Consider the following 27,153-nt stretch of genomic DNA (forward strand, 5'->3'; position numbering starts at 1 on the left):
CATGAGGAGAGCATATTAATAGAAGCCTTTAAAGGTTCCTGTAGGATTGGCTCCCTTGTGTCAGCTAGTGCAGTGACAGAGGCCACATTAGACCACATGTGAAGGGACACATCAAATACATTTGTGCAGGCAATATGTCCCTGCAGGCAATAGTTGCCTCTGTCATGCACAGCTCTCACCATCATGTTTACTTAATGGGATTGCTGTGCATAACAAATTCTAGCCCCTCCATAACACGAGGGCTGCGCCCTGTTGCCTGCTATGGATGGGCCAATTCTGATTTTTTTTTAAAAAAAATGCCTTATTGGAGGTTATCTGCAGAGCAGCTACATGGAATACTCATGAATTCTTCTGCAAACATTACTGCTTAGAAACTAGCTCTAGCATGGACACTCAGTTCGAAGGCGGTGCTCTGAAACCTCTTTGGACAGATCTAAGCCCGATGTCATCTTAAGCAGGATCTCTTTCTCCCTTCATGTGCTCCTGAAGCTCTGTGAATCTACTCCTCAGTATTTTGGAAAGGGAAGTGGACATACAAGTAATTAAAAATGACTCGCCATACTTCTAGCTTGTCGTGCCCTTCCCCCATACGAGCTTTTCACCATCGCCTCATATCATAAACCTATAAGAAGGCAATTCATATATACCAATTAAATAAAAGGACCGGTGAGGGGAGCTTGGGTAGTGGGTGAGGGGCGGAAGCTGGGGCATAGCTAGGGGCATGTGCCCATGCCCTTTAGATACCTTAATGCAATGCACTTTCATTCACAGTAAGTGCACTCGCGCACATTTTCTCTGGCATAGTGGCCTGGCTATCCCATCAGTATGTGATGAAGGGGCTTGTGAACTGTTATTTCAGTGGTGACTAACCTTTAATTTGTCTAGCTGCTGTGGTGAATCAAGGGTATTGGGTAAGAAAATGTGCCTCATAACTGATTACTGGCTTTTGAGATGGAAGAGTGGCAGGAAAAAAAGCAAAATTTACAGCTAGCAATTTAACCATTGTGGACTTGTGTTCTATCTAACAGCGAACTGCCTAAACATGCTGTGTTACCCAGATGTTTCCAGTTTTCTATAGAGTATTTCATCATATGGAATTCTTGCATTTCTGACAAGTGACATGGGCCAACTAATACTTACGCTTTGACATAAGACGTTTAATAAATCAATAAATACAAATATATTTTTCCAGATTATAGAGTGCCACATAACAAAGATTTTGCTGCTTATGTAACTTTTGTTATTGAACCCATTTATCTAAATGTTCCTGTTTATTGTATATTTATTTACAAGAAATCAAGTGTAATGTATGTTTTTATTCTTTTAATTTGTCCGCCAATTTACTTCCTTCTCACTGTATCCCAAAATAGCTAGTATATTGACATCCTTGTGCTTTCTTTTTATTTTTATATAACGTCTGGTGACAGTTTTGGGCAGAATTGTTTCTTTATAATGTTGCAAAACAACCAGTTCCTGATGAGACATTTGTGAATGCTTTCAAATTTAAATGTGTTGGCCTTTTAAAGAACTTGAAATGTTCTAAATGCTGTGCTCCAAAGACGTTCTTTTAAATACTGAAATAGCAACGAGAATGCTAATGATCTTCTTATGCATATTTGTTTATGGTACCAGGACATGACCAAGAACTAACCCATTGTTGTACACATCCTACCCAGCGCCTTGTGGTGACTTCGTCTCGTGACACAACTTTTCGTCTTTGGGATTTTAGAGATCCTTCCATCCATTCCGTAAATGTATTTCAAGGTCATACAGAGTAAGTGCCCTTTATGGTTCTTTAAATGTTTAAAATCAGTATTTTTTCAGTATAATTTTTTTCAGACAAGAAATACAAAGTATTTTTTTAATTAGCTTGAAGTGTTTTAAAAAAAATGTATCATAGCCTGGGTGAGACACTAGACTGGACTCTGAAGTGTGATGTATCTACTATTTTTACATCAGAACAAAGACAAGCATTGGCAATGCCAACAGTTTGGGTTTTTGTGAAGAGCTGGAGAAGCTGCGTGGCTGGCAGTGTCACTTGAAGATTCATTTTGCTAATTTCTCAACCCTGGAGGTGGAAGGGTGGGTCAGCCGACAACAGAGATGCTCAGCCAGCCGACAACAGAGATGCTCAGCCAGCCGATTCTCTGCTCCTGCAGAGAGTAACAGGGTGTAACACAATGTTCAAAAAGCCATGCTAAACCAATGGGGGTATATAAAAAGGGGGGTGAGAACACAATTCAACATTGCACTTTTTGTATTTACCTATTTTCTTTTACTGAAAAGAAATCTGCAATGTTAAAATAACACAAGGTCCCAAAATGCAAATTAGTTTAGCTATTTAAAAGAGGATTATATTCACATGGTTCAATGTATCATTTAATTTGGAAGAAGCGTGGTATCTTTCCCATTCAAAGCTGGCCGGCTTGTTTATAGAGAGCTTCCTTAGAGAAAGTCATCCAATATGGTTGCCTCCATGGAAGAGCTCACACAAAATCAAAGAGTTCCGAGATGGACAGGAATGGGTGGGATTAGCCCTAGGGATTACATTGGCTAGGGCTAGGGTCAGGGAATGGGAGGGATTACAACTGTGTATCCCTCTTCAAATATCTCCAATGGAAAAGTATTACAGTCCCTGATTCAAAGCCCATATTTGAAGCTCTTATGTTAATGACAATAGTTTCAGATTTAAAGCTAGCACTTTCAGCGCCACCCAATAGCCAATTGAAAGGCTAACATGCAAGAGCCCCTTCAAACCCACTGCCATCCATGATGGAAGGGGCTTATTAACAGCTTAGATTCAAGGAACTGATATTGATGTTACATTGAAGAAAGAAATTAAATGCCAGGATACACATGTGCAGCTTCTGACATCTCTAGTAGAACCAGTCCGAGGTATGGACCATGGAATGTTCCCTGTGGGTCACCTTGATTTAGACTTGACAGAATCCCCCAGGGAACAAGACTCCAGCCTCCTTTAGGCCATGGATACAATATTCTTTGGAGCGAACTGGAGACAGTGGAGGAACTTGGCAGGAACACCTCCATGGAAGTCATTGCAGTAACCCAATCTGGGACATATTGCATCACAGGCGGGACTGATTTTCACATATTGTATCTGGAAGTCTTGCATGACTGAGGCCAACATGACACCAAATTGACTTTGTTGTGCTTGATAACCTGCAATAACCCAAAATGCCTGTACTATCGGGATGCCAGACCTTTGCAGCATTTTTAAAGGTGGCAGGCAACACAGACCTGCTCTATTGGGCTTCTCAGTCAAGCAGCAGCATATTTGGAAGTGAGTTCTGCTAGCTCCTTCAATGAGTGTGACACTAGACCTTGTCCCGCAACCTGTGAAACCCCTTTCACCATGGGTATACACATCTTCTGGTCTAATAATAGCCAAGTCTATGATCTAGCTCTTAAAAGTATGGTTAGGAGCAGTGGTTCACAAGCTTGGCTCACAAGCTTGGCTCTTCGCATATGCTCCTGTAATCACTGTAGTGGGTGGAATATAGCATTTTGAGTACACAGTGAACCCCTATTTAGCTTTCAATGCACGTTAATGTTTCTTGAAATATAGGCCTCTGCAGGAACGTAATAACATTTGGCCAGCATGGGGTCTGGCATGGATTCACATGCTCATGAATATTCCCTGTCGGGCTGGGATTTCTTGGCAAAAGAAAAAACTGTTTCACTTTCACTTAAAAACTGTATTTCTCTTCTCTCCTTAAGCCCCTCCTCTGGCAGCCATCTTCATATTTTTACCGCACGATTCAGTGTTGGGAGTCCTCGAGTCTGCTCTCTGAGCTATTTGTACATTTTTTGTGTTTTTGACGAAAACGTTTCTATTTTTGTTTCAAAGCAGCCTGTGTGCTCTTTTCTTCATCTGCCGACAGTGGGGACCCGTTATCTGTGAAGTTCCACGCCCCTCAAGGGCGAAGATGAATGCAGATTTTATAAGGCCTTTGGGCCTACTTCGCGCCCTCCGACCATGACAGAGGAAGGGTCCCTCTTCAAGCCTTGCACCAAATGTGGGCTACGGAACGTGTTTGTGGGAGGACAAGCACCTGCAATGCCTCTACTGCCTGTACCCGGACCACAAGGAGGTAGAGTGCGAGATATACCTCAGTTTCTCCAAGAAGACGAGGGACAAGCGTAGTAGGCTGGTGGTATGGCTTAAAGCCAAGGCCTCTGACCCGTGCTCCGAGCAGGGTTATGCCTCACCCAGGACCGGCCGCTCCGAGGAGCGGTCTTCTAAGTCCTTTGAGGGTGCCTCATCTGTGGGGGCCAAAGATAAGGCCAAGAGCCGCAAGTCTTAATCCACTGGGTTCACCGCAGAAGCGGGTCCCACAGTGGATAGGGCGCGATCAACATCACCTTCTGCCTCCATTGCCAGCCAATAATCGTGCTCGTCTTCGAAGAGTAAGTGATCTGCCCCGGCTAAACTATGTGAGAAATCCGCGAAGCCGCGGACTGAGGAGAAGGCTGAACAGCCTAAGCAGGCTCAACCGGCACCGGCTTAAGACCTCATCGTCGACTCTGTCAGCAACTACTACTGCCACGACAGCTAAGGGCGCTGGTTCTCCGAGGGTAGCTCCCACGGCTCGGAAGGTGTCCCTACCCCCACGGCGCGACACCACCGCAGTGACTTTACCAAAGTCTGCAGGCACACCAGTAGGGGTGAAACCAGCTCAGGCCCTTTTCAAGACCCTCATGAGTGGAAAAAGGGGGGGACGAGGAGTCCCCGAAACAGCCCTCTGAGGCTGTCACTCAAACCATGGAGGTCTCGTCCACGGATGATGAAGACCAGGAGTCCCTACGTACGATCCATGAGGCTGTTGAAGAAGAGGACGATGGCGCAGGGCCTCGTTTTCCTGTTCTGCCTTTTGTCTGAGTTCTGTCGACTCCACACCTTGGTGTCGGAGATCCACATGAGGATGCCTCCGGCTCCGGTATCTGTGGTCCCCCAGGTTTCAGATCAACCCCCAGCGAAGAAGCAGCGTCACCCGAAGCCCCCATTTCAACTCTGCCACAATGTCGGGTCCTTTCTCCCACAGGGTACCCGACATGGGTAATAGGACGCATACGGCCACGATGACAGATGATGATGATCTAGTCACAGCGGACAGTGAATCTCCACATTTGGATGCTCCATATGGGGTGCCCCCACCGGATGAGGTGGGATCGTTCCACTCTGAGCTATTCCAGCTGGTGCCCAGAGAAACCAAGAAGGAGGGCTTCTTGTACCAGAGGCGCGAGGCCAAGAGAAGGTTGATCATGGCGGTGCCCCTTCTGGACGATATTTGGGTTGAGGACCTGGACCCACATGAAGAACCCTTGCACAGCTCCAGCCAACCGGGATAAGCTGGAGAAGAAATATAGGGTGCTGGACTCCGCACCCAAGTGCCTGAAGTTGCAGCCATCGCCGAATTCGGTGGTACCGGCGGCCACGAGGAATCGGTCGGCCACCCTTTCCTCGTTGTCTTCCGTACTTCCGGATAGCGAGGGGAAAAGGATGAACGCTATGGGACAGAAGGTGAACTACACTACGGCGTCCACTATCAAGGCAGCCAACGCATTGGCGATCCTGACCAGGTACGACAGGGAGTTGTGGTACAAGCTGGGGCTGAGTCTGGAGTTCCTCCCCGACGATAAGAAGATGGAGGCAATCACTTGCTTCCTGGAATGGGGAGTGGCATTTGATGATGCCATCACAGTGGCATTGGACTACGCCAACACAGGGTTCTGACAAAAGGGGAACAGTGTCTGCCTTTGTCGCCAAGGTTGGATGAAAGCCACGAAGTTCCGTCAGGAGGTCCAGGTGAAGGTGCTGGACATGCCCTTTGACAGAGAGAATCTGTTTGGGAAGGTCTTTGAGTCCCTCCAGGCCATCAAGGCAGATACGGAGACTGCCCGTTCCCTGGGCACTCTCCAGCAGTACTGCTCTTATTTTTTGCTCCTTCAGGGGAAAGTCGAGCAGTTCTTCCAAAGGTTTCTCCACTTCGTACCGACAGCCTTCCAGATCCACAATGCAGGAAGCCTACAGAGGCCTTTCCCAGGCCTACGGTAGCGGAGGACAGTGTCACTGTCGCCCGCTGGGCAGGACACAGGCGCCGAAACAAGCCTGAATCGACCGGGACGTTGGGCCCCCACTCGTGCATCCCGGTGGGAGGACGGCTGACAAAGTTCATCAGCAAGTGGAGATTGATCACCACTGACGGATGGGTGCTGGACGCTCTCACCCAAGGACACACCCTGAAGTTTCAACACAGGTGTTAACGGATCCCTCTGATTGCCCGTCAGGAGCAGCACATCCCTCATCTGGGGCCATGCTGCAAAAAAGGGGCGATAGAGCTAGTTCGCCAACCAAGTCTATTTCCAGATAATTTCTGGTCAGAAAGAAGACAGGGGGCTAGAGGCCTATCTTAGACCTACAACGCCTGAACAAATACCTAAAGTCCCAAAAGTTCAGGATGGTCATGTTGCAACACTTGCTCGGCCAAGTGGAAAAAGGAGACTTCTTCACGTCATTGGACCTGGAGGACGCCTACTTCCACGTCCCCATTCACAAGAAACACCAGAGATTCTATGTTTCGTGGTGCAGGGACAGCACTACCAGTTCAAGGCTCTACCTTTCAGCTTGAAGCTGGCTCCCAGGGTGTTCACAAAAGGCCTGGCGCCAGTAGCAGCCCATCTACGTCTACAGGGCATACACGTGTACCCATACCTGGACGACTGTCGGATTCGTGCCCGCTCGCGGTAGCTGTCCGACGGACACACAGAGGCAACCCTCCAGCTGCTAAATGGGATTCTCTGTCAATTATCCAAAGTCCTGCTTAACGCCATCACAGAATGCGCTGTTCATAGGCACCAGAATCGATGCGGTGTGTTGTCTGGCTTTGCCCTCGGAGGAGAGGATAGCAGCCTTCGGTGTAACAGCTGTCGTCGATGAAGACGTAGACAGTGCGGGCCATCAAGTCGCTGCTGGGCATGATGTCCTGCATCTACCTTGTCCAGCTCTGCAGGTTGTAAATGCAGCACCTTCAGGAATTCCAGGAATTCCTGTAAGCCCTCCGGATACAGGTGTCCGGAAGCTTCACAGACAAAATCTCCCTCAAGTTCCGTCGGGCGATAGGATGATGGGGCATCCGCTTCAACATCGCCCAGGGCACGGGATTTCAAAGCCCACCATACCGGGAGACGGTCACCACAGACGCCTCCCTAGAGGGATGGGATGCACACACCGGACGTCTGCACGCCAGAGGAGAAGGATCTTCATATCAACATCCTGGAACTACGGGCAGTGTTCTGGGCTCTCATGTTGTTCCTACCGTCTCTGAAAGGCAAGGTGGTGAGGATCGTAATGGACAACACTACCACCATGCATTACATCAGGAAGCCGGGGTGCACTCAATCCCCGGCGATCTCCAAGGAAGCGCAGGACTTGTGGCGCTGGGCCATTGGACAGGGGATGTTCCTCGTTCATCTCCACCTGGCGGGAGTCAAGAACACCATTGCAGACTCCCTCAGCAGGGAACTGCGCTCCTGCCAAGAGTAGGAGCTTTGGCCGGATCAGGTGGACTGCCTATTCATAAAATGGGACAGACCCCCAGGTCGATCTATTTGCCAAGGTGGCGAACTCCAAGTGCCAGAAATTTGCCAGCAAATTCCACCAGCCGAGGAGCCCGGGGGACACATTCTCCTTCCTGTGGGAAGGGCTGTTACTGTACGTGTTTCCTCTGTTCCCTCTCCTGCTAAGAGTCATCAACACACTCAGTGTCCATGCAGAACGATACTCATCGCCCCGGCATGGCCTAGACAAGGGGGGGATTGGATACGTGAAAATAGGCAGCACGTTGACATAACTGGTTACCTTTTTGCAGGCCTACTCCTCCTTTGAATGCCTTGTCTGCAGGCGTTTCTCTCTCTCCTGGCCACTCTCTCGCTGTAGCTACTTTCTACCAGCCACCTGCTCAGATCACCTCCTTCCTCTCCGAGTGGGTTGACCTCTCTTCCTCCCTCCTGGCATCAACCACTCAACTCCTTCGCCTTGGAGAATTCAACATCCATCTGGATCCCTCCTATCCCGCCATGGGACTCTTTTGCGACCTTTGCGACTCTCTCTCTATTTTTCCCTTTGGCCCGGCTCACTCTGCAGGGCACATTCTTGATGATCTGATCTCCTCAGACCTACCCCTTTTCAACCCTCTCACCACTCCGCTCTCTCCTGGAGTGACCACTTTCTCATCTGGTCTTATCTCTCTCTCACTACCTTCCAGGCCAATCCTACCCCCAAACAGCCACCCACCTTCTCAGTCATTCAACCTATGAAACGTGCGTCAGTTAAGGCTTTCTCAGCATCTTTCTCTCCCCCTCCTGCACATCTGGCTGACTCACACCCTGACATAGCCCTCTCCATGCTCCACTCTGCTATATCTGATACTCTTCATGTACTTTCCCGTCATGAGGATCCGCGTGAAGCCTAAACTCGAGTGCAACTCCTGGTACGACTCTGACCTCGTCACCCATAAACGCAAGTGTAGGCTGGCTGAGAAGAAATGGTTGTACATCCTCCGACAAACTGGCCTTCCGCTTGCGCCTAAGGCAATGCCAACTCTCTGACCTTACCAAGAAGAGAGCTCACATCCAAGCCTGTGTTTCCGTGGCATCTTACAACTTGGCCGAACTCTTTAAAATCTGCAAGGAAGTGGCCAATCCTTATGCAGTCTCTACCTCTCCTGTCTCTTCCCAGGCCCTCGGTACAGCCCTGCCTTCTTACTTCATCTCTAAAGCCCAAGACATCCTGTCCACCCTCTCTGCTTCTCCTGTCTCTCCCTCCACTCTCTGCTCTTCTTCTGGCCCCATTGCGGCCACCCCCTCCATTCTCTGTCTTTCCTCTCTTCTTCTCTGACAAGATTTCTAGACAAGTCTGATCTATGAAAACCTCATCTAAGCAGGTTCTTCCCTGTTCCTCCCAAACCATCAAGGACCACATTGACACCCTCGCTCCAGCCTTGACTGACTTCTGCAACCACTCCTTCGCCTCTGGAACCTTCCCCTCCCACCTCTTGTGCTCTCTTGTGCACCCTCTCCTCAAGAAACCCTCAAGAAACCCTCAGCCGATCCCTCACTTCTGGCTAATTATCGCTGAATCTCTATCACTCCTTTCCACCTCTTCTCCTTCTCACATCCCTGACTGTCTGTCTGCAATCCAGGAGTGGTGTGCCGCCATTGTTCTCTGCCCAGGGTCGGACTGGGACACGAAATAGGCCCGGTCACCTAAGAAAAGTGGGCCATCCCTTGCCTCACGACCGTTGACCTCTGATGACATCACGGGAAGTGATGTCATTTGACCCCACCCCAAAGTGACATCCCGGGAAGCATGAAACACAACCTTTCACCCCTTGATAAAACAGGAAGTGGCATCAAATAGCATTGGTCCTAAATACACTAAATTACTGTGAATCCAAGCAGAAGTCCAAGGCCAAATGATGATGTTATTGTATAGCACTTACGCTTAAGCTCTTTTTTATAGAACAAATATGCATACAATATCACCCATCCTGTGTTGGTACTCATTTATCGACCTAACAAGGATGAAAGGCTTATTGAAAAGGAAAAAAAATGTTTAAAAACATTTATTTTGTTTTCCATTTTCGTTTACATTTCTTTTCTTCTTCCAAACCGGCCCAAGCTTGGCCAGAAACCAGCCCCCACTCACCAGGGACGATTTCGGACCGGCCACGGGCCGAAAGGACAAGGGGCCAATCCAATCCTGTCTCTGCCTGAATGCCAGTAAGACAGAGATCCTCCTCATCGGCACACCACTTTTTCCCGCCACTCTCTGGCCGGCCTCCCTTGGCCTTCTTCCTGCTCCCACCTGTGAGGCTAAGAAACTCGGGGTTATCTTCGACTCCACCCTCTCCTTCTCCCCTCACATTTCTGACATTTCTAAGAAATGAAACTACCAACTGCACCTCCTCAGAGGTGTTCTTCCTTTCCTCTGATTCCCCCAGATGCTCGCTGTCTCCAGAGCTCTGGTTCTCTCTAGGCTTGACTACTGTAACAGCCTCTTCTTAAATCTACCCTCTTCTACTCTCCATCCTCTGCAACTCATCCAGAACAGGACTCCAAGACTTGTCCTTGGCCTCAAGCCGAGGGATCATATCTCTCCAGCACAGTGGCTGCTGGGGCCTGGGACCAAAATACCTCCAGCTTTCTCTTCAGAACTATCTTCCTTCTCAAGCTCTACGCTCTTCCATCTCCAACTCGCTGAGGGTCACTTGCTTTTCTAAGAATCGAGTTTGGGGCAGGTCTCTCTTCGGCCAGCGCCTCCCTCTGGAACAGTCTCCCTGCCTCTTTGAAACTTGAGCAGAACCATCTCCAGTTCCGGAACCAGCTCAATACTTTTCTCTTTGCTTCTGCCTTCTTTCTTTCACTTCCCTGCTGATCTCCTGTCTGATAATGCACTGGTTACCTGGCTACCCTCTGAATCACAGCCCTCTAAATCACATACCCAGGTCCCTGCCCTCCCAGTTGCACACTTGCACTGCCTCCTGGCAGCCCTACACTTGGGGGCTGTATATGCATCCCTACAGTCCCCCTACTTGCACGTATCCAACAATTGTTGTCTGCACTTAACCCCTGCACTGCCACCTGTTGGCCGCACTCTCTTCCTATGTTTTGATCCTATGTCTTGCACTTCTCCTCCTCCCCCTCCCCTTTTCTGCTTCCTTCTCCCCTGCACTTGCGTGATCTCAATGTCACTTGGCCTAGTAAGATCGTTGTCTTGTCCCCCCTGCACCACCCTTGCCTCATCGCGCCTTGAAACACTTCTGTATAGGCGCGGTATAAATATCATATCATATATCATAATACTCCCTAAGCGAAAGCTAGCCTTTAATAATAAGTTTGAATACTGAACTTATATAGAGCAGAAATATTGTGAACACGAGGAAAGGTTATGGCTACTGTTTTAAGGATCAAGTGAAGTACAAATCTGAAAAGGGAAAAAGACTTGAATAAGTCAAACTGAACTAGCATTGCCAAAGACAGGAGGGAGTGATACTAAAGAAAACTAGTCCTAACCCTTATTGCCAGAGCCAAGAGAACGTGGTTGTTTAGCAAGCTCCTTTCTACCTGCAATTCAGAGAAAGAGCAATACAACAGAATGGTTATAAACAAAATTGCTTAAGACAAAGAAGGGCAAAGGGGATAAAGCAAGATTTTTCACAGTGATTTGTTGAAGGAAAGGGGAAACAAAACCAGAGTGGTAGGAAAGCTGCCCTTCTGATAGAAAGTATTCAGTAGGAGTGGAGCATAACCTGCATTGCATGGGCAATCACAAGTGTATAACAAACAGCAATAGTGTGGTTCTTGTTTCCCCTGAATAGATTCTTAAATTTGATGTAGTGAAGCAAGAGACATTTATAATTCATTGGAAGCTTACCTTTACCACAGAAGTACTTGCAGTTAATAGTTTTTTTTTTTTTTTTAAATGTATTTTATTTTATAACCACACAGTGCAACAGAACATAAATAGAACACATCAAGCCACAACAAAGGCCAAACAACAGATATGAAAAAGAAAGGAAAGAAAAAACAGAACAGAATTAACTTAACAATCCCCTTCCCTCCCCCCTATGAGCCTGTAGGGTGTCCACCATCATTGTCCGTTCCGTGTGGTGGGGTTCCGTCGCTCTCAGATCCAGCCGAGGTCGACCCCGTACTAAACAGTTCAGCCAATAGCACCTTCCATGCCGTGAGGGAGCTCACCTCTTCCTCCCCTCCCACCCTGCTGGCCTCCCACCATGCTGTCGTCTCGGCAGCAGCCCATTTCTGGAGGTCACGCCACCATACCTCCACCCGTGGCCTCTGGCAATTCTTCCATCCCATGGCTATTCTGCGTTTGGCAAGTGTATAAGCCAAATCTTTAAGCTTCTCCACGTGCCGAAGCTTGCGCGCCCTGGGGTACCCCCCAAGCAAACAGGCCCAGGCCGAATCTATCTTAAGTACAATGCCCCTCCCTGCCAGCTTCTGCGCCACTTCACTCCAGTAGGTTGCAATCACAGGGCAGGCCCAGAACATGTGAATCATATCAGCGTTCTCTGTGTTACACTTGGGACACGCCTGGCGCCCAGCGTCTCGAAATCTGGAAATTCTCAGGGGGGTCATGTATGCCCTATGCGTGATATATAGTTGTATCTGTTTAAACCTGGCATTCCTCGATACTTTTTTGTGGTACCCCAGGGCGCGCTCCCACTGCCCATCCGCCATCGGGGCCCCCATCTCTGTTTCCCATTCCAACCTCAGGTACCCCAAATCCTTCCCAACCTTTGCCATCAGCATCTCGTACAGCCTGGAGACCTCGTGCCCGCCCTCGGATGCGTCATACATAATCTCCAGCGTCGCATCCGGCTCGTCAGCCAATACGGTCTCGGGCCAAGTGCTCCGGACCTCCCTGACCACTCTGTGGAACGTCATGTATTGCCCCGCATGCAGCCCCGCCCCCGCCTCCAGATCTGCGAACTCCGCCAAGGCCCCATCCTGCCAAATGTCCCCCAAAGTGACCAGCCCCACTGCCTCCCAGTATGTTCGCAGGATGGCCCTAAGCTGTCCGTCTTCCCCTGCCAAGGCCACCAGCGGCAGCTGCGGCATGCACGGCAGGGGATCCCCCATCATCCGGCAGGCTCTTCGCCACATGTTCCTGCCCAACGCTAACATCTTAGGACGCCCCCTCATCCATGTGCTGGATACCCAAATGATCTCTCGCAGGTAGAAGGGGGAGCAGTCCTTTCCCAACAGTCTATGTTCCGGGGTTTCGTCGTCCGAAAGCCACTTGGCCACGTACTGCAGCTGCGCTGCCACGTAGTAGGCCTCAAAGTTCGGCAGCCTCACGCCGCCTTTCTCATAAGCCTTCTGCAATTTCCACAATGCGACCCTGTTACGCGTGCCCTGCCATAAGAAATCTCTACATGCCCCATGTAGTCTAGCAAAAAACCCCTTGGGTATCATGTGTGAAATGTTATTGAAATAATGCAGCAGCCTAGGTAGCACGACCATCTTAAGCATAGCACCCCGGCCCATCATCGCTAAGGGTAGTTTCTCCCAAAACCTCATGCACTTCTCGATCCTCCCCACTGCCAATTCAGTATTGTGCCTGTGTTCCTCCCCGGTCGTGTGATATACGTCTATGCCAAGGTACCGAAAGGTGCCTGTCGCCCATGGGATTCGCAATACTGGCAACCTCTCAGCCGGTATCCCCACATAGCCGCCCAGCGGGAACAGGGTGGATTTCCGAGGGTTGACCGCTATACCAGAAAGCCAAGCAAACCTCTCCATCACCTCCAAGACATATTGCAGGTTCTCTTCAGGGTATTGGAGGTACAACAGCATATCGTCGGCATACAAGGATATCAGATGGCTCTCCCCCCTCACCTCTATGCCCACCGGGTCATACTGTTGCCGGAGGTAAATTGCCAAGGGCTCAAGGGCCAGGATGTACAACATTGGGGACCAAGGACATCCCTGCCTGGTGCCTCTACCTAACTGCCACCTATCCGACACTACTGCCCCCGTACGAACTCTGGCTAGAGGCGCGCTATATAATAATTCGGCCCACCTCCTGTACCCTGGCCCCATTCCGAAGTGATCCAGTGCCGCCAACAGCCACGGCCAACGAACAGAGTCGAACGCCTTGACCGCATCCAGCGCCACTATCGCCATTTCGCCGTCTTTGCTACATCCCCATTCGACCACTCTGTGTAGGCGTCTATGGTTGTGGGTAATGTTCCTGTCCGGGACATAGCCCGTCTGGTCAGGGTGAATCAGCTTGCCTATCACTCTCCTCATTCTAGCCGCCAAGACAGCTGTTAGGATCTTGCTGTCCTGGTTCAGCATTGACAAGGGTCGATAGGAGCCGCAACCGTGTCCCGGTGTATTGTGCTTGGGGAGTGGCACTATGACCGCTTCCCTGAGGGATTCTGGTAGCTGTCCCAGCTCGAACGCCTCATTAAACATGTCCAGCATGGGTGGGAGTACCTCCTCCCCATACGCCTTATAAAACTCGCTGGGGAACCCGTCCGCCCCGGGGGCCTTGCAAGTGGGCAGCTGTCGCACTATTTCTCTGAGCTCTTCCAGAGTGATCGGAGCATCCATCTCCTCTCGCTCTTCATCGCTGATTCTGGGCAGGCCTATATCCCCGAGTACTTCATCTATCTCCTCTCGGCTCCCCCCTTCCCGATCTTCATACAATGTTTGGTAGTATTCTGCGAATGCCCCATTTACCCCTTCTTGCGTATCGATCTCCGCACCCCCTTCAGTGATGACCGATCGGATCGGAGCCCTAGGGGTTTCGCTCTTATATAGCCAAGCGAGGAGCCTGCCTGTCTTGTCCCCACCCGCATGCAACCTCTCAATGTACTTCGTATAATTCAGGTTACAAAGTCTGTCCCAATGCCCAGTGCACCGCTGCTGCAGCTCAGTAACTACTTCCACATCGGTCCCACCCTTCTCCAATTCTTTTTCCAGCTCGATCTCGGCCTCTCGCAGGTCGGTCAGGATTCCGCCCATTAATCCCTTGGACTTCGCGATAGCAACTCCCCTCATCACCACCTTAAAAGCCTCCCACAAAGTACCAGCCGATTTGACACTCCCTGTGTTCGTCTCAAAGTACGCGACTATCTCCTCCCTCATGTCCTCCTTGAATACCGGATCCCGTAGCGCTTCCGCCCGAAGGCGCCATGTTGGAATCCGTGCACGTGGGGGGCGCAGCCGCCAATGCATGATTAGGGGCGAGTGGTCCGAGAGGACCCTCGCCCTGTAGTCAATCTGTTCACACTCCGTAAGAATGTCTGGAGTGGCAAAAAAGTAGTCGAGCCTCGTGTGCAGTTGGTGCGGAGCCGAATAGTGCGAATACTGCCTCCCACCCGGGTGTCTCGCTCTCCACGCGTCTACCAGGCCTAGATCCGCTAGCAGCGACTGCAACACCTTGGCCGCTGGGCTGGGCCTAACCATTTTGTCATCCGACCTGTCCTCCCTGGGGTTAAGCACACAATTAAAGTCTCCACCCCAGATTACTGTGCTCCCCATCCCTTCACCGAGTCTCGCGCACAGTGTCTTGAAGTAAGTCGCTGTGTCCTGGTTGGGCGCATAAGTGTTTATGATACAGACAACTCTACCTTCCACAATCCCCCGAACCATGGCCAGCCGCCCGTCCGACTCCACAACCTCCCCCAAGAACTTGAACGGGACATGTGGTGCAACCCAAACCAGCACACCCCTGGCATACGCAGAGAATGTGGATCCAACCACTGTCCCCCTCCATTTTCTCCGCACCATTTCAAGTTTATCCCGTGTCAAATGCGTCTCCTGTAACAAGGCCACGTCTGTCCTCTGCCTCTTCAAATACAACATGACCTTATTACGCTTCAGGTAGCTATTCAACCCTCTAACATTCCATGTCAATACCTTAAGGTCTCCCATGATTTATCCGTAGCTCCCATTTCCCCCTCTGGTCTGATCGCCTCCCCCCAGTCCCGACTACATCCCTTCTCAGTTTCTTCCCCAGGCTCACATAACAACTAACACCCCCCACCCCCCCAACCCAACCAACCGCCCAGCTCCATCCCTGGATCTCAGGCATCCCCGTGTTCGGTTCTCCACGGAAGCCCCCGTAGAGAACCCGACAGGGTGTCACACCCCACACAGTGACTAACCTAACCACACACTGGGGTACGAATAAAACGGCCCCCGGATGCCCCCTACACATTTATATCCGCGCTCGCGGACCATGTTCGCAACAGTTAAAAAATGCATCCCCATCACAAAGTGGCAAAGACTATATTCCAGTCCAAATGTTCAAAGTCCGCCGGGCCCACTGTTTCACTTAACTCTCCCTGCTCCGTCCGCCATCTGCTCATCAGGCTCCTGAGGGCAGTTCTGCGCATCGAGCCATTCCATGGCCTCCTCAGGGGTGTCGAAAAACAGCGTCTTAGCCTTGAAGAAGACCTTGAGTTTGGCTGGGTAGAGTAACATATACTTGAAACCGGCCGTCCGCAGGCGCCTTTTGACCGCCCCAAAGTTCATCCGACTGCGCTGCACTTGTAGAGTGTAGTCGGGGTAAGCAGAGATGGTTGCCTCCCCTCGCCGTATGGTGCCCCCTTTACGAAAATGTTCCAGAATCTTCTCCCGGTCTTTGTAGTTGAGGATCTTGGCGATCACGGGCCTGGGCGGATTACCCGGCGGTGGCCTTCTGATCAGGGCCCTGTGTGCCCTCTCCACTGCAAATCCCTGCGTTAGGGCACCTCCGGTGATCCCCTGCAGCAGCAAAGTCTCAATAAAATCTGTGGGATTCTGGCCCTCAGCTCCCTCCGGTAGGCCCACAATCCGGATGTTGTTTCTGCGGGCCCGACCTTCTGCCTCTTCAGCCCTGCTTTCCAGGTTGCCTACCCTCTGCACCAGGGCATGGATCTCTCGTTTGTGCGCGGTGCATTCCGCCACAGTCGGGCCCATCTCCTTCTCCAGGGTCTCTGTGCGCTCGGCCAGGGTTCGCACATCTTGCCTCAGGAGGTTCACGTCTTCCTGTACCGCCCCGACCTGAAGTTCCATCGCAGTTTTCAGTTCGGCCACCGCAAGTTGGAGTTTGGTCTCCCATGTCGCCTTCAGATCTGCGATCGCTGCCAGGACCTCCTGGTTCGTTCCTCCTGCGGCCATCTCCTTGGGCTGGGCCTTTTCTTTGCTCTTGGTCCCCTCGGTGCCAGGCGATGTCTTGGCAAATTCGTCGAGCGTGGGCTGTTTATTCTTCGCCCTCAGGAGCTTGCTCGTCATATCTTCGATCAGGAGCGTCCCTTCGATCTCGCTTAGGCCCCAGGCCTGGGGGCACTATGTCCCCCCGTCGCCACACAATTTCGGCTACCCCCAGTCAAGCTTGCTTTCGCTGGATCGCGCTGAACGTGAACTGAGGGAATCGCCTCCAGAATCCGGTCCCTGATCCTTTGTCCCAACATCAAGCGACGGCAGCCATTTTGTCTGCCGGCGAAGCTCCGGCCCAAAAACTTCACGCGGCTCCTGAGTACCCAAGCGCTGCACAATCCCGTATGAGAATGCATCCACATGTGCAGCCGAGCTTCGCATTTACAGTCATCACCGTCTATGCCACATCGTAGCGGCCGTTGCGCGGATTCAGCCGGATAATGTTCGGATCAGCGGGAGCTCCCGTTCAGGCACGTCCTTTCACATGGCGTCCAAGCCACGCCCCCACTTGCAGTTAATAGTTCACTCTCGCCTGGACGGGGAGTACACTAGGTCAGAGGACTGTGTAGCCCGTTTGTTCTGTTCTGTTCTTTTCTGGCAGGAGAGTACACCAGAGCAGAGAACCTTGTATTAGTAGGCCTGGCAGGAGAGTAGACCGGGTGGAAGTTGATGAAGTACTGAGGTGTGGTGGTGAATGAAATATCATAAAGGAGTGGTAGAACCACTAAGATGGTTGTGTGAATTGTTACAGAATCATCCTCACAAACATGTATCATTGAAGCAAGTGTTGTATGAACTGCTGCAGAATCACCCAACATTGATGAAACAAGTGTTTGGTGAACTGTTGCAGAAAACTCCTAACACACATTTTTGATGATTCTAATGAAACAAGAAAACATTCTTGACCTAGGAGAAGGTCTTTTGTCAAAAGTGAAAAGGGGAAAACTTTTTGGAATCATTTTTAACTGCTTGTTGAAACAGGAATTCCTTCTCTGTCCTTGGAACTGTTGAATAGAATCCTTCTTGAATCTGGGGAAGGGGAATTCACACAGATTGAAAAGAGAAACTATTATATTTGTCATTTTTATTTGCCTTGCCATATATTACTGTATTGATTGCTGTATTTATACGTCTGAGGGACAGAAACCTTTTTGTTCATGTGTTTCCTTTAGTTTATTTTAGACAGGGGAATCCTCAGCAGGGTAGGGATAGTGAGGCGTCTAACCTTTTTAAGTTAATAAAATGGCATCATTTGAAAAATCTTCACCAAGTTGTCCACCTCACATTTTTGACCCCTCACAATACTCAACGCACAGATTTGAGGGCTGATTGCCGCCAATCTGACAATAAAGCGCCTGCTAAGTCCTCAGACTTCTACAAACCAAGAATGACCCCAATCATGAAGCTAAAACCGGCACAGTTAACAAACGTGCCTACTTTGCCTTTTGTGGCAACATGGGCCGAGTGAAGGCTATACTCCCAAGAGGTGTATGAATTGTTTTAATTGACTTAAACTGAACAGTAAGAAAATAAAGGTTTTGGTGATTGGCCCACCTTTGGCAGCCTCTTTTCGGACCCCCGACTTGTAGCCTCCCACCGTCGGCCCCTTTCTGCAACCAGTTTCTCTAGTAAAAGATGTAACATCTTTATTTATGACAGACCAAATTGGCTTGGGCTGCCAAACAGGACATTTTAAAATCAAGTGTCTGCGGAAGGTTCTCCCATTCCTGTCACCTCAATTACAAGTCCCAGTGGTGGATTTCTTTGGTATTTGGCTTGTTAGATTATTGTATTACTCTTGTTTCTTATGAATCATTTACAAATTCTACAGAATTCAGCAGCCAGGGCGATTCCTGGACTTTCTTCATTTGAAAACATTTCACCCATTCTTTGTATCCTTCATTGGCTGCTATTACTTTGTATTTTCTACTGTGTTTACGGTCTTGGGATGGAGTTACTTACAAAGTAAGTTTTGCCGCTACGTTCCTAACGGACTATTCCGTTCTGCATCTAATATTTCTATCCAATTTCACAGATTTCATCGCTCCAGAATTGGAAGACGCGGCTTTTGTGTTGCGGCCACGCAGCTCTGTAACAAGCTTCCTTTGCATATTCAAGCAATTGACAGTAATCTGCTTTTCTGGCGTCCGTTAAAGAACCTGTTGTTTTAACTTTTGAGCATCTGTTGGTTTTCTTACTCAGTTTCCTTGAGCACCACGATCCCTGAGTGTACGCTGCACTGTACAAGTTCTAATAACATAACCTAACAATGTGATTTAGTAGCAATCCAAACAGCAAAGTGCAACAGGACAAAATAAAGGTAATGTCCAATCTAGTTTCTATACAAATCGTACTTTAATTAAATACACCATCTGCAATAATAACTAAATAGAAAACACTACAAAAACCCGTCCCTGAGGAAAGAACACAGACTATACAAGGATAGCAAGACCAGCAGTCTGGTTAAGGGGGAGAAAGGCAGATAAAAACCACAATGGTCTGTGAAAAGGATATGTTCTTGTTGCAAAAGGGATTAAAGTGACCTAGCCAGTCTACGGCCCAAAGTTGGACCAAGGTGGGGAAGTTGACAGTCAATAATATATTGTTGCGGGTCTTAATGGTTCAACAACATCGAGCCAGGCTTTGAGATGTTGTGCTAGTGCTTCGAGCTAAGTTCTGGTGCAGCAAATTATGTTGATCCAATGGGCGAGCTGATGTCGGGTCAGTCTGAATGCAGTGGCTCAGAGCAGTACGAAGTCAGCGTTGGAGTGATACAGGTCAGAGCTCTCACTAGGATCGCTTCAGGTTTTAGCCGGTTCAATATGTGTAGTAGCAGCAGAGTAGGTTTGATTAGTGACGCTCAAGCAGTTAGAGTCCAATAGTTCAATAGTTGGCAATAGTTCGAAGCAGTGATCCTGATGTTTCTGCCATACGATGAACGACCATTTGAGGTCGTGCCGGGTCGAGTCGTTTAATAACTGCTGGTTTGAGTCTGTAAATGACACTCCAGTGGTTCGAATTGGTGTCTGGTGATGAGCAGTTGACTCGAGCCAAGCAGGAAGTGTCCTCCAGCTGGACTGAGCTTCCCTGTCTACACAAACTCCACTCCTTCCCTTGTCAATGGCATCAAAGGGCCTTTTGGTATGCAGCACTCTGTTGTGAGGTTAGTCCGTTTTTGACGGGTGTGTCCTTTGATTCCTGTTCCAAGGACAGCTTTCTGTGGAGTGGCTGTCTCACTGGAGAGGGTGTTACCTGCCTTCACAAAGGATCAAAGAGGGGGGGGATCTCCAGGGCTACAGTCTTGCTGGGAGCATCAGACAGAGCCTGACTGTCGTGAATACACATACACCTTCGACAGCTGAGCTGGGTTCAAAGGGCTGACAAATAGCTGATATCAAATTGATACAGCTTTAATAATTATGAAAGATACTAGCCACCAAACCTTAATCTCGGGTATCGCTTATATTTCATTTCAAGTTTAACGTGCCACGAGGATAGTAGCTCTCAAAGTCATGTCGTTTTTGGAACACAAGGGTATATCTTAAATGCAGCCCCTGTGACCTAAGCCTGCTCCATGTCACTGAAGAGAAGGCGCCACAAATCAGGCAACTTATTCTGCAGGGAACAGATGTATGCTTTGCTTTTGGCATGGAGCTTATGAAAGAGGGGCATGGTTAGCAAATTACCTTTCTGAGATGGAATCACCTGCAACATTTTATTAATTTAATAAAAATCAAAAAAGCCAGGTCTTCTACACCTGTGCTAGATGGCGATTCCTCATAGCCCATATTCAGAGATGTACTACATTGGGTCATTGTTTCCTCACATGTATATTTTCTCTTGAGGTGACGGGGAATTATCCCTGGAATGGCTCATATTAGGACTGTGCATCTGTATCAGTTATAACTTTTCAGTCCTGGGCTACTTCCTCATATATCTTTGTTATGGGGAGGGAAAACAGGGAGTAGGCTTGCTTTTTCATGGCCAAGATAGATAGAACAGGGTAATACAAATGTGCTTTTATGCTTCATGTGAATTGAGTGAAATACATAAGAAAGGAAGCAATGCACTGTAACTTGTGTGAATAGCCCATAATTGCCTTGAGGGATTAATTAGCTGTTGGGCCAATTCTAAGTGGCTTAATCCCTTCATACTAATTGATTTGTCAAAATTGACAGATGCAAATGACACACTGATGTGTAAAGTCATTTAATGTAGGTTACCTTCCTGCATTAATAACGTAAAAGGATGTATGACTAAAACCATACGTAAACAGCGGAATGTCTATTGAATAGTATCATTTATAAAAAGGTATGTTTAAAACAAATTCAATCACCCTGAATATCCTAGACTAAGCACAAGAGGAGTCAAGCTTCCCACACCACTATTGCCTTACCATGAAACTCCTAGCATGCCTTCGTCCAGGTAGCTTGGTCCAGGGCATTGTTCCCAGATCAACCTCAGTTCAAACCTCCCCTCACCCTCTCATTTAAGAGTGCCCTGTATTCCTCCAGGACTATAGAGGGCAGAAAGAACAAGTGCAACAGCAGTTGCTTTCCTGCTCCTATGTGCCCTTCTGGGTCAATCTAGGTGATCCAGGAAAGCCCCGAAGCTTCACCACCGCTGAGCGAAAGGGGTGCTGGCAACAGTGGGACTTTAACAGAAAAGGGTGCCAGATTGCCACTGCATACATGCCTTACAATGGACAGTTTCCTATCTAAAGGGTTGTCCTTCAGTGAAAATGTCCTCTGACTTTGCCAGCCTGTCATGCTTTATTTTAAAATTTTAGCCCTGAATTAGTTTTTCTCACCAAGCGTCTCTGAATCCCTTAGGGAGAATAATTAAGTGGGCCCGTCATTGCTACATCACCAAAGATAGTGGTGGACTGTACATGAACATCACTTAGAAGCAAACACGATGCGCTGACATAACTGTGATCTCCCATATCACACAACTTGCATTAGTGAATTCAACCCGATGGAGAGGCAAAGCAGGCTGTCCTGGATTATATCCCAGAGGTAGGCAGGGGGTGCCTAAAACACTATCTGACAATTCAATCCTCCACAGTTAAGGGCTTCGGAAGTATATCTCGGGGCATTACATAACCAGGCTTCCACGAATTCTAATACTTCCTTCCAAGGTACTATACTCTGCCATCACTGGCAAATTGCTCATTACCAAGAGATTTTGTTTTTATCTTCCCACTTCCATGATCAGCTTTCTGTTTCATCCACTGCCTACCATTACGCACACACTCCTTCTTATGCAACCACATTTCCTTTACCGGAACTTTACCTCCCTAGTTTGTTAGCTATCTATCCCTTTCCTATTCCTGCTTTTCCCTAGCCTCACTTTTGCCCCTTGTTCTTCCATAGACTTTAGTCTAGTTACCCCCTCTGTGGGCACAATTCTGCAGTTTCCCAGACAAGATACCAGCTCCATAAAACCATTATGGTTGGTGCTTGGCACAGAATAAAAGCTTTGTAACAACATTAATGGAAGCATATGGAAAATGAGGTGGTGGCAACACATTGTTTCACTCCAGACTGCATTATGGCTGAAACACTATTTGAGGTCTTAAAAGGTTTTAAAGCCAATACCTAATAGTGACCAGCCTGGCTGGAAAGGGCCTAAACTGTACATATAGCTGTACATACAGATTTGGAAAGGATGGGAGGAACGAGGAGCAAACCAGTGCATAATGAAAACATAGATTTATTTATTTTAATTATTATTGCTGATTGACTTTAAGCTTTTCACCGCCATTTGTCACATACAGCAGAAGAAAACCCATAAAAATTACATTCTCGAATATGAAATACACCAAAGAGGGTCCAGATACTAACAGAAGGAAATCAAGTTTCTGCCATTACGCTGGTCACTCTCATTACTTGTTGTACATTCGTGCACTCAAATTCCTTATTGCGCCTAGATACTCACAAACACTTTGTCCAGGTAGTAGATCAAGGCTATAGTTAGAGATAGCCTTTCCCCCTGCATGAATATAATCCACCTTTCCTCTGGTATAATTGTCTTGATCTTTTCCAAATAAAATCCCAAACATTGTGTTCTGAGAGCTGAGTACATCAGCAGATGTTTAAGGGTTTCTTTTTCACCTTTCTCTTTGCAAAGCCTGCAAGTATCGCACATTCCACTAACACGATTCCATGTTTTTAGAACCTCTAATGACAGATAAACGGTCAATTTAAATCTCATTAACAGAGTTCTGTGCGAGGGCTATAGCATTTTAGCACATATTGTGGTACGGTGTTATAAGGTCTGCAAACAGGAGCACCATTTGAATATAATTTGAAGTTGCAAGATTGTCCTATTGTCTCAATCCAATCTTGACTCCAGATCTTTATTTGTGTTGCTACTGGATTAACCACTAACTGGACCACAGTTGTATCTAGGCTTTTCAAGATTTTGTTACAGGAGAGTTTCCATTTTGGCAACGATTTATCAGTCCCACTGGCAAGAGCTCTTTTCTGTAAACAAAAGCCTCTTGCTGGTGCTTAAGTAGACACTTGCGATACAAGGATAAGATCTTTCTCATGACCAGAGCAAGTAAAGAGATTAACAGGCCGATTCATGGAATCAACGTGCGCCGAAAAAACGGCGCACGCGTGCGAAAACGTGCGATTCGCAGAGAAACAGCGAAAATCGCAGTGCAAGTGCGATTATCGCACAAAAAACATTGCACATCAATTAATGGAAGCCCGTGCACGCGCGAAATGTGGGATGTGCGCTGAGAAAGTGCGCGGCGCACGCTGGCGCACGCTGGCGCACGCTGGCGCACAGGTCATCGAACGCCGTGCGATAAGGCCACAGCGAATTCGCACATAGCGCGGCGCACATAACAAAAGTAGGCGTAACACGGGGCGTCACCCGCAGAATGGGGAACAACTCGTGAAAATGTGGGCGTCACGGGGGGAAGTACAGGAGGCAAGTGCGCAGAACGCCCACACGCTCGCCTACAACACGTATTCATGGAATCGAATAGGGAAAAACAGCGCACGGCCAAAGACGCGCACAGGCCCATACATGTCCGCCACACGAAAGCAGGCGGTAGCGTCCCTGCGCAGGAAAAAAATGTGCGCCAAAGTCCTACACGCGCGAGAAGGCCCACACGCGATCGGGCCTGGGGGAGCGTGTGCGTGTATTACAGGGGTGCGCGTGAAGATCCACACACGATTGGCCTGTGCGCGTGTATTTCAGGGGTGCGCGCGAAGTTTTACACGCGATCTGGCCTGGGGGAGCGTGTGCGTGTATTACAGGGGTGCGCGTGAAGTTCCACACACGATTGGCCTGTGCGCGTGTATTTCAGGGGTGCGCGCGAAGTTTTACACGCGATCTGGCCTGGGGGAGCGTGTGCGTGTATTGCAGGGGCTCGCGGGTGGTTTCACACGCGATCGGGCCTGGGGGAAGCGTATGCGTGTATTTCAGGGGCTCGCGGGTGTTTTCACACGCGATCGGGCCTGGGGGAGCGTGTGCGTGTATTTCAGGGGCTCGCGGGTGTTTTCACACGCGATCGGGCCTGGGGGAGCAGGGTACCACTCACCGTCTGCCTTGCGTGTAGAAGAACGCGTAGCCAACACCCACCCACTGTGAAGTAATAGCGTGTGAACCCCAATGCCTGCAAGACACACGCACCGCACCGCACGAAAAGCAACGCCCGTGCGCGATACGTCAAAGACACGCATACGCGCTAAGGGCCTTTGGTCCAATGGAATCGTGTATGCGTGCTGACGTGCTTACGCCATAAGGGCCTTTCCTCGATTCACACGCTGACGTGCAGAATGTTCACGTGCCAAATCACTCCGTATCAAGCTGGCCACGCGTAAGCACACGGAAGACCACGCTCCTGCCCAGAAGGCCGAACTACTGCCCCCCAGAGCCCCGAGCACGCTCCCACCTGCCATCTGCTGCTGCCTGACTGCCTGCTGCCCACGTGCCCTGCCATTTGCTGCCTGCACATCAGCCAGGGGTGCTGTTGCTGTGACCACCCCTGCTGGAACCGAAGACTCCCGACTGGGATTCCATCGCTCCACAGCCCAGCCCCAGGACCCAGTTGCCCACCCACTCCTGCCTCTGGGGTTGTCATGTCGGGGCAAACACCATCTGAGACCACTGACAACCCCCGGCCAGAGAGGCAGAGGGGCACCAGCTTCAGTGCCACCGAAGTTGGTGTCCTGGTGGAGCAAGTCCTGGGGCAGTATGATGCCCTCTTCGGAAGTTCCCGCGCCGACAAGGAAGGACGGACTCGGATCTGGGCTGACATCGTGACTGCCATCAACGCGGAGGGGGTGGCAGTCCGCGACTTACAACATGTCAAGAAGCGCTGGGAGGACTTCAGGTCCAGGACCCTGAACAAGGCCCGGCGCCTCTTGAAGGCAGCGGATGCCAAGGGGCGCCGGGGCCACTTGTCGGAAGAACAGATGAGGGTCCTGGAACGCATATCCCCAGCGCTCCACGTCCAGGTCCTTGAGAGGCAGACCCATCTGGAGTCGAGCGGTGAGTGTACATGCATCCTGATTGTGAGCAGTGCGTGTGGTGATTATTCAGTAGTGTGCAGGTTGCACATCTGTTTGTATGGGGTCGAGTATGGGTGGGGGTGTACAGGGCCGTGGGGCTGACACATGCGAGGGCTGGAATGTGTGAGACATGGATGGTGCTTGTGTGTGTAGGCTTGCATGCCAAATGCAGTTGTGTGGGCACACATGTTTGGATGAATGTGTATGTAAGTAGACATGTCCGTGATGCCACGCATGTATGTTGTTTTTGGCTGCATGTATCAGCACTGTGTACATGTGCATGTGTGTGTATTTGACAAGGGTGCAACAGTGATGCAACATGGATGCATGTGACAGCGGTATGTGGAAGCCTGATTGGCAGATGTGACATGGATGCCCGTCTGAACACTGCGACACTTGGCAGAGGTGTACACATGCATGCACGTGTGGTGGTGTGTGTACATGTGTGGTGCACTTTCTGTGTTGCATGTGATGTCTGGCTCACCTTTGGCTGATCATGCTGTTGTATGTGTATGGATGGTGGTGGCAGTTGCGATATGGCTGTGGTATGGCTCATGTGTGCAAGTTGTAATGACATGTGTGTTGGGGATTGTGATGACATGTCTGAGGTTTGCCAATGCCACTCATGTACAACTGTCATGTGTGTGTGTCCATTGTACAGTGCCCTGATGCCTGTGTTATGTTTCTCCCTGTCTGCAGCGTCAACTGATGAAGAGGGCGGAGAAGGTGCTGTGGAGCACAGCGGCGGGGATCCCACCGCCAGCCGGAGACGCAAGGCCCGGTTCCCCTCCCATGTTGTGATCTCGTCGGGGAGTGAGGAGTCCGGTGCCGCGTCCCAGGCCGCAGCTGCCGGGGGGAGGTCCAAGAGGCGGATGTTGGAGTTGGACTCCTCGGCAGCAGAAGGGGCAGCTGGGACCCCACAGGGCCCAACAGGGGAAGATGGCACGGAGTCATCCAGGTTGGTGGGGGGTTTGGTGGAGGAGGAGGCCGTGCAAGCACCAGAGACGAGGTCTGGAGGTGGGGATCCCACTGGTGCTAGTGGTGCAGTGCAGGACCAGGGACAGGAGGCAGCACAGGCCGCCGCGGAGGTGCCTGTGTGCAATCCTGTCCCTGATCCTGTCCCTGCATCATCTTGCACCAGCAGGGATGCCTACGTCCAGACCCGTTTTCAGGCAGAGGATGAGCTCACGTCAACTGGCCTTCCTCTGCCTGCGGACGTGGCTATCCGGGTCCGGGTTGAGCCTGTCCTGGCTGGTGTGGCGTTGCATCAACGGGCCATGCGAGGTGACCTGCAGTCTTTTCATGAACAGACTGCACGTCATCTCGAATGGCTCGTTGACCACGTCAGCCTGCTGGGACAGGTCACCCAGGCTGGATTCCTCCGTCTGATGGGGCTTGCTACGACCCCCTCCTCAACTGGACCCCCTACGCGCCAGTCGTCCTCTGTGCCATCTTCCCACCCATCAGTCACCTGGGTGCCCTGTGGAGCTGCCTCTGACGGTGCGGCCAGGCTGGTGGAGGAGGCATCCCTGCCACAGTCGGGAGTCGGACGTCCAGCAGGGGTGGCCACATCTACGACTGCACCCCAGCCGGCGGAGGATGTGCAGGCAGCAGGAGGCAGTGCACGGGCAGAGGCACAGCAGCAACGTGGTGGGAGCCATGAAGGCTCGGGGCCTTCAACATCGGAGGGGCAGGCATCGGCCGGAGGGCAGGAGGACCCAGGACAGAGAGTGTCTTCCGAGTGGCAGCGGTTGGGCCACGCCATAGATGCGGAGCCGCAGCGGGCGGAAGAGGCACGGCTCACAATGGTCAGGGCGGAGAACTCCATGCGGAGGGCCCTGAGGCGGGCCGAGTGCCTCGA

General features: G+C 50.1%; 1 protein-coding gene across 8 annotated transcripts in view; it reads left to right on the plus strand.

Moving 5' to 3' along the window:
- Positions 1–27,153, plus strand: part of WDR37 (WD repeat domain 37) — a 2,160,746-nt gene that overhangs the window by 1,463,165 nt on the left and 670,428 nt on the right. For all 8 annotated transcript variants that reach the window (XM_069648008.1, XM_069648012.1, XM_069648013.1 and 5 more), the window contains one exon: positions 1,633–1,774. In XM_069648008.1, the coding sequence (XP_069504109.1) occupies positions 1,633–1,774 (142 nt within the window). The remainder of the gene's footprint in view (positions 1–1,632; positions 1,775–27,153) is intronic.

The sequence above is a fragment of the Ambystoma mexicanum genome, chromosome 2q, assembly GCF_040938575.1.
Source record: "Ambystoma mexicanum isolate Mex_15411 chromosome 2q, UKY_AmexF1_1, whole genome shotgun sequence".
NCBI lineage: Eukaryota > Metazoa > Chordata > Amphibia > Caudata > Ambystomatidae > Ambystoma > Ambystoma mexicanum.